A 7,687-nucleotide genomic window follows, 5' to 3' on the forward strand; every position below is an offset into this window, starting at 1 on the left:
TTGTGATACTGAGGGTGTTCTAAGTACTGTGATGCAGTTCTTAAGTATTGTGATACTGGGGGTGTTCTAAGTACTGTGATGCAGTTCTTAAGTATTGTGATACTGGGGTGTTCTAAGTACTGTGATGCAGTTCTTAAGTATTGTGATACTGTGGGTGTTCTAAGTACTGTGATGCAGTTCTTAAGTATTGTGATACTGGGGGTGTTCTAAGTACTATGATGCAGTTCTTAAGTATTGTGATATTGTGGGTGGTTCTAAGTACTGTGATGCAGTTCTTAAGTATTGTGATACTGTGGGTGTTCTAAGTACTGTGATGCAGTTCTTAAGTATTGTGATACTGTGGGTGGTTCTAAGTACTGTGATGCAGTTCTGAAGTATTGTGATACTGGGTGTTCTAAGTACTGTGATGCGGTTCTTAAAAATTGTGATACTGGGGGTGGTTCTAAGTACTGTGATGTGGTTCTTAAGTATTGTCATACTGGGTGTTCTAAGTATTATGAAGCAGTTCTTAAGTATTGTGATACTGGGGGTGTTCTAAGTACTGTGATGTGGTTCTTAAGTATTGTGATACTGTGGGTGTTCTAAGTACTGTGATGCAGTTCTTAAGTATTGTGATACTGGGGGTGGTCCTAAGTACAGTGATGCGGTTCTTAAGTATTGTGATACTGGGTGTGGTTCTAAGTACTGTGATGAGGTTCTTCAGTATTGTGATACTGGGTGTTCTAAGTACTGTGATGCAGTTCTTAAGTATTGTGATACTGTGGGTGTTCTAAGTACTGTGATGCAGTTCTTAAGTATTGTGATACCGAGGGTGTTCTAAGTACTGTGATGCAGTTCTTAAGTATTGTGATATTGGGGGTGTTCTAAGTACTGTGATGCAGTTCTTAAGTATTGTGATACTGGGCGTTCTAAGTACTGTGATGCAGTTCTTAAATATTGTGATACTGGGGGTGTTCTAAGTACTGTGATGTGGTTCTTAAGTATTGTGATACTGGGTGTTCTAAGTACTGTGATGCAGTTCTTAAGTATTGTGATACTGGGAGTGTTCTAAGTACTGTGATGCAGTTCTTAAGTATTGTGATACTGTGGGTGGTTCTAAGTACTGTGATGCAGTTCTTAAGTATTGTGATTAGTATTATTACTATCATTATTATCATCATTATCATCCTATGGAATCCTCCAGAAAAAAAAGCACACTCACCAAGAAAGACTTGATGTCCTTGTAGTTAGTTATGATTCCATTGTGCACGAGCAGGAACTCTGACAACATAAAAGAACACAAAAAAATATGTATATATATATATATATATATATAACATCATGCTGGAGAATGTGTGGAATCCTCACAACATTTTGTTTGTTTGTTTGTTTGTTTTGTTTTGAAACTGAACTGAATCCTAAGACAATAGCAACAGCACGTTTGTTAACATGAGTTGGTGGCGCGGACGTGGACGTGTCCTTCAAGCCTGCGCAATGGAATTTTTAGGTGGAGTGCAGTGTGCACAGTACTGGCCCCACCCTTTACACCCGTGGTTCATCTGCCATAGCCTAGCAAGCTGGGACGGTGACAGTGAGGTCCTCAGGTCGTAGGTTTTATATCAGACTGTCCTTGTCCTAGCCTCTGGCTCAAAAACCTTCCTCGGAGGCATGGGGGCGCGGCTACTGAAAGTCGGGACATGGCCATGGACCCAGGGTCAATGCATGTCGAGACTGTCCTGCATTCCTTAGCACTTCATGGGTTTTACTTCAGACTTTTCCTTGTCTTAGATGGACTGCCTTCCCAGGCTGTCGAGCTCCATCTGCCCACATGTGACAGGTAGCACAGGGTTACATGGTACCTGTGGCAGGTAGAGACCTGACCTGAATTCATTAACATGAGTATATGTACTGAAAGACCTTCAAAGACCTGGACGTCAACATCAACACATGGGAGACGCTTGCTCTGGATCGTCCAGCTTGGCGCAGCAAGATAACCACAGGAGCATCTGCAGCTGAAGCCAGGCGTACCACCGAGGCGCAACAAAAACGTGCTGTGCACAGGGCCCGAGCAGCATCCACTACCACGACAGCACCCACTCACTTGTGTCCCACATGCGGGCGAGCCTTAAGTCCCCGATTGGCCTCATCAGTAACCCCCGGACCCACAGCCACCGATCTTCCATCTGATATTTGAAGCCATGGTCATCTTCGAATCCAAAGGACGAACATCATGAATTGAAAAGTGAAACTCAAGACGCAGCAGATGAAAGAATAAAGTTGTCTTTCATCATCAATAACTCAGTTTCTATCTCTTTTCATTTGTTTTTTTTTCACTTATCCATTTATTTATTTATCAACCTTTCCCTCCTGACCTAATCTGAAGTGAACAATCTGAGGGTCTGGGGTTCGAATCTCGGTGACGGCGCCTGGTGGGTAAAGGGTGGAGATTTTTCCGATCTCCCAGGTCAACATATGTGCAGACCTGCTAGTGCCTGAACCCCTTTAGTGTGTATACTCAAGCAGAAGATCAAATACGCACATTAAAGATCCTGTAATCCATGTCTGCGTTCAGTGGGTTATGAAAAGAAGAACATACCAAGCATGCACACCCCTGAAAACAGTGTATGGTTGCCTACATGGCGGGGTAAAAACGGTCATACATGTAAAAGCCCACTTGTGTAACATACGAGTGAACGTGGGAGTTGCAGCCCACGAATGAAGAAGAAGAAGAAGAAGAAGAAGAGGAAGAAGAAGAAGAAATAGAAGAATGGGTTTAACTAAAATGAAAGATGCAGATGTTTTGTTCTTCACCACACACCTGCTTCAGGGTCGGACTTTTGGGGATGACTGTTGACTGGGGACGGCTCGCCGTGGGTGGCCCAGCGGGTGTGAGCGATGCCAGCATGGTTCTGGAACTCCTGCTCCAGGTTCAAGTCTTCCGTCACTGAGCACAGAACACATAGACCTTCAGGTTCAGTTACACTGGCGTCACTGAGCACAGAACACACAAACTCTCAGTTTCAGTCACTGTACGAGGCATGCAGCATCCAGGAGGAAGTACTGGCCAATACTGACAGCAGTGGAAGCCAAGCTGTACGGCACCCTGGAGGAGCTGCGACGGACGGCAGCCTTCATCGAGGACACCGGGCTGCTCATCTAATGGGAGGCGAACGAGGAAGAAGAAGAAGTTACACTGGCATCACTGAGCACAGAACACACAAAGTTTCTGTGTCAGTTTCTCGAGGAAGCCGTCATTGTGTTTGGACAAATTCTTATACGTTACACCCCCAAAGCGCTTAGTCAGTCCTTGATCGCATGCATATATTTTTTATGTGCCTAACAGTCTGCATTTCTTCTACAGAACTTTGGCTGACCAGCAGCATAACCCAAAGTGCTAGTCAGGCCTTGAGTGCATGCATATGTTGCAAAAGATGTTGCAAAATTTGAGTGATGTGCTTAGATCTTTTCTTTTTGAGGACGAGTTGGGCAGCAGAGTTTTGTATGCGCTGAAGGGACTGAATGGATGAAGCTGGCAAACCAGACAATAGAGAGTTACAGTAGTCAAGGCGAGAGAGAATGAGAGAAACGACAAGTCTAGATGTTGCGTTATGAGATGGTGGGGGGGAGGGGGGGGGGCGGGCATGAATAAATGAGCTATTCATTTTTTGTGTGCCTGTCAGTGTGGATTTCCTCTACAGAACTTTGCCAAAGGACAACACTTATGTTGCCACAGGTTCTTTTTTCAGAGCGCCAGGTGCGTGCTGCACATGGAACTTCAGTTTATCGTCCCGTCCGAAAGACTCGATGGTCAGTTTGATTTTCCGGTCAAACTTTGGGGAGAGAAATACGCCTATCACAATTTAAGAAAAGTGTTGTTGGGCTGGGAAAGAAATGGAGAAGAAAAAGGGGAGAGAACAGAGGGATGGAAGAAAGGAAAATAATAATAATAATAATAATAATAATAATAATAATAATGGTACTTATACAGCACTGAACCTTGTGCAGAGACAAATCAAAGTGCTTTCGCACCAGTCATTGGCACGCATGCATAACTCTAAAACTGTAGAAACTAAAGACAAGGAAGGGCAGGAAAGGGAGGCTATTTTGGGAAAAGGTGGGTTTTAAGGCCAGACTTGAAAGAGCTGAGAGTGGAGACTTGACGAAGCAAAAGAGGAAGTTCATTCCAATTGCAAGGGCCAGAGACAGAGAAAGAACGGCGGCCAACAGTCGAGTGTTTGAATCTGGGTATGCGTAAACAGAGTGGATCCGAAACCGATTGTAGTGAGCGCGATGGAGTGTTGAGGTGAAGGCAGCCACAGAGATAGGAAGGGGCAGTTTTGTGAATACATTTATAAATTTATAACATAGAGTGGCTGACCTTGTACTTTATTCGGTGTGAGACAGGGAGCCAGTGGAGTTGTTGCAAAAGAGAAGTGATGTGCTCAGATCTTTTCTTTCTGAGGACGAGTTGGGCAGCAGAGTTTTGTATGCGCTGAAGGCACTGAATGGATGAAGCAGGCAAACCAGACAATAGAGAGTTACAGTAGTCAAGGCGAGAGAGAATGAGAGAAACGACAAGTCTAGATGCTGTTATGAGATGGTGGGGGTGGGGGTAGGGGTGGGGGGAGGGTGGTGTGTGTGGGGGGGGGATGGGGGAGGGGGAGGGGACGGGGGGTCATGAATAAATGAGCTATCAACTCACTCCCACAGCAGTTCCGTCTGAGACATTTAGTTCAGAATCCGGTACATCATGATGTCGGAGGGTGAGAAATCAAAACGAGCGCAATCTCACTGTTTGACCAGTACTCTAAACTGTGCCCGCTGCGTCTGTCTGGAAGCATGCTTAGCGAGAGAATAGCGCAGCGGCCGCCTCCCACAAACCACATAGTGTTATTTACACAGCACCAGAGTCAGCCCCCCCCCACCCCCCGACCCCCACCCTGCCTCTCCCCCTCCCCTCCCCTTCCCTTTCTCTGCATCCTCCATACACACCACGCATCACCACAGGTGGCTACACATGGCGCGAAGATGGTATCGCTCCTGACTCATCAACACACGTACGCACAGAAAGTGCTGACCAAGTACCGAAGCAATTGTTAACTCTTCACACAACAGTAAATGGCTGCAAAATGTGTTATGTAATGTAATGTCATGTAAATATATATATATATATATATATATATATGTGTGTGTGTGTGTGTGTGTGTGTGTGATGTTTTTTTGATAAGTTACCCTTGTCATAGTTTTAATAGTTATGATCAACAACAGAAAAGTTCCTGATAAAGTAAACGAAAGCACGCACACACATGCGCGTGCGCGCGCGTACACAGAGAAAGAGAGAGAGAGAGAGAATGCACAACCTAATATAATATAATATATATATATATATATGTATATATATATATATATATATAGAGAGAGAGAGAGAGAGAGAGAGAGAGAAATATTTTCATGTCTTTAGATCCCTGTGGAAAGTTAATAATGGACTCCATACTAGTAACCTGCTTTGTGTATTTGAAGTTTGGAACCACATCATTAGACACACGTGTCAGTAAGTACAAACAGCCGTGACAAAAGGAGAGAGACACAGAGAGAGGGGGATAGGAGGATGGAGGCGGACGATGGAGACAGATTTATAAATCATATACACATTGCACATATCGCCACATGTCATGCCATAGACCCCTGACAGCAATGATACATAGATACGTACATCATCACGCATACAAGCTGTTGTGCATATGTGTTTTCTTCTTTATGATGACTGACAAAGACAGCAACAATGACACCAACATTTAGACGCATAAGAGAGGGAGAGAAAGATAGAGAGACTGATAGGGAAATAGACTGTAAAGAGATTAGACAGACACAGAGAGAGAGGGACACACACACACACACACACACACACACACACACACACACACATGGGTGCCAAATATATCTTGCCTATGTCATGCCACAGACCCGGACAGCAGTGATACATGGATACGTCATCATGTGTACACGTTGTTTTGCATGTGATTTTTCTTTACATGAAGACAAAGACAGCAACAATAATACACACACAAAGACCCATGCAAGAGAGAAAGAGAAGCAGAGAGTGAAAGTCAGACAGAAAGAGAGTGAGTAAAAATGTATTCCAAAATATTTCCCATGGACGCACATGGAAAAAAAAAAAAAAAAAAAGGGTCCAAGGTAATCAAGAAAGCATTAGCGCTCGCAAGAGAGAGAGAGAGAGAGAGAGAGAGAGAGAGAGAGAGAGAGAGAGAGAGAGAGAGAAACTGCTGTACACATTTTGAAGAAACCATGCCAGAGACCCAGACAAATTGATATACACATCTGCATGCATAAAAGGTTGTTTACAAAGCCAACACCAACACTTAATGCATCACGTAACAAGAACAGGACAACAACAACAACAACAACAATAGCCTACTCACATAACGGTCACCATCATCCTTGTTTTCTACAGCTGTACACTGTGCCTTCACTTGGTACAATCAAACTTGCCAGTAACTCCCAAGTGTCTCATGGAGGATGTGAGGTCACACACACTTACCTCAGTAACAATACCCTTCCGGCAAAATTCACACTGTTGACTTGCTGTCCCACGCTGTCTTTTCACTTCATAACATTTCAGCAACAGATTTGCCAACTGTACCTATGCCTACAAATGACTAGTAAAGTTTTAGCCTGACTTCAGACAAAAGATAGGCTAGAACTGGCTGTGATAGGCCTGACTTGAACCCGTTTCTTCATCTTCAGACTCAAAGTCCTTAAAGTCCTTCTCTCACTGACTTGGTCACTAGGAAGCGAGAGAATCTGAGTGCGCTGGTTCGAATCACGGCTCAGCTGCCGATATTTTCTCCCCTTCCACTAGACCTTGAGTGGTGGTCTGGACGCTATTCATTTGGATGAGATGATAAACCGAGGTCCCATGTGCAGCATGCGCTTAGTGCACGTAAAAGAACCCACAGCAACAAAAGGGTTGTTCTTGGCAAAATTCTATCGAAAAATCCACTTTGATGGGAAAAACAAATAAAACTGCATGCAGCTGCCCGAATTTCGCACAGAGAAATCTGTTGTGATAAAAAGAAATACAAATACAAATCCAAATGGAGTGCTGGTCCAGGGGAGTTGTAGCAGGAATGTAGCTGTGGGGTTAGGCTAGGTTTATTTATTTATAGTCTGTTCATCTAAGATGATGATACTAGACTGAAAACAGTAGCTGTGGGGTAGAATGAGTTAACTCTCTCCATACGAACGGCGAAAGAGACGACGTTAACAGTGTTTCATCCCAGTTACTATCATCAAAATATTGCAAGCGGAAGGGTCTTATACTGAAGAGGTGAATGTTGACAAAGAATACCACAATTCTGACGACGAAAGCTAAAGGTTGGGTCATTCAGACACCCACTGGACATCCGAGGGGTCTGTGTAGAGGAGAACAGAGGACTGGCCGTACTGAGTGAGTTACTATGAGTTTTAATACAAGAAACAATGAACAAAAAACAACAACAAAAAACAAAACAAAAAAAAAAACAACAACAACAGCAACAACAAAAAACCCACAACAGTGTCCAGTATGTAAGGAATGAAATAAGATAAAATAGATTACAAACTTACACCTGATCTCTTCCTCCAGGTTGGCCACTTTGCCAGTCTGCTTGATGACCTGGGGCATGCCACCCTTCACCTTGCCCTCCAC

At 43.9% G+C, this 7,687-nt stretch overlaps 1 protein-coding gene across 1 annotated transcript in view; it reads right to left on the reverse strand.

Moving 5' to 3' along the window:
- LOC143292124 (glutamine--fructose-6-phosphate aminotransferase [isomerizing] 2-like) overlaps nucleotides 1–7,687 on the reverse strand; it is a 59,010-nt gene that overhangs the window by 45,607 nt on the left and 5,716 nt on the right. The window contains exons 3-5 of the mRNA XM_076602313.1: nucleotides 7,606–7,687; nucleotides 2,798–2,923; nucleotides 1,202–1,260 (exon numbers count right to left, since the gene is read on the reverse strand). The exon at nucleotides 7,606–7,687 is cut by the window's right edge and continues 8 nt beyond it. Coding sequence (XP_076458428.1) covers nucleotides 1,202–1,260; nucleotides 2,798–2,923; nucleotides 7,606–7,687 — 267 coding nt within the window. The remainder of the gene's footprint in view (nucleotides 1–1,201; nucleotides 1,261–2,797; nucleotides 2,924–7,605) is intronic.

Source organism: Babylonia areolata, chromosome 18 (assembly GCF_041734735.1).
Source record: "Babylonia areolata isolate BAREFJ2019XMU chromosome 18, ASM4173473v1, whole genome shotgun sequence".
In the NCBI taxonomy this organism is placed as follows: Eukaryota; Metazoa; Mollusca; class Gastropoda; order Neogastropoda; family Buccinidae; genus Babylonia; species Babylonia areolata.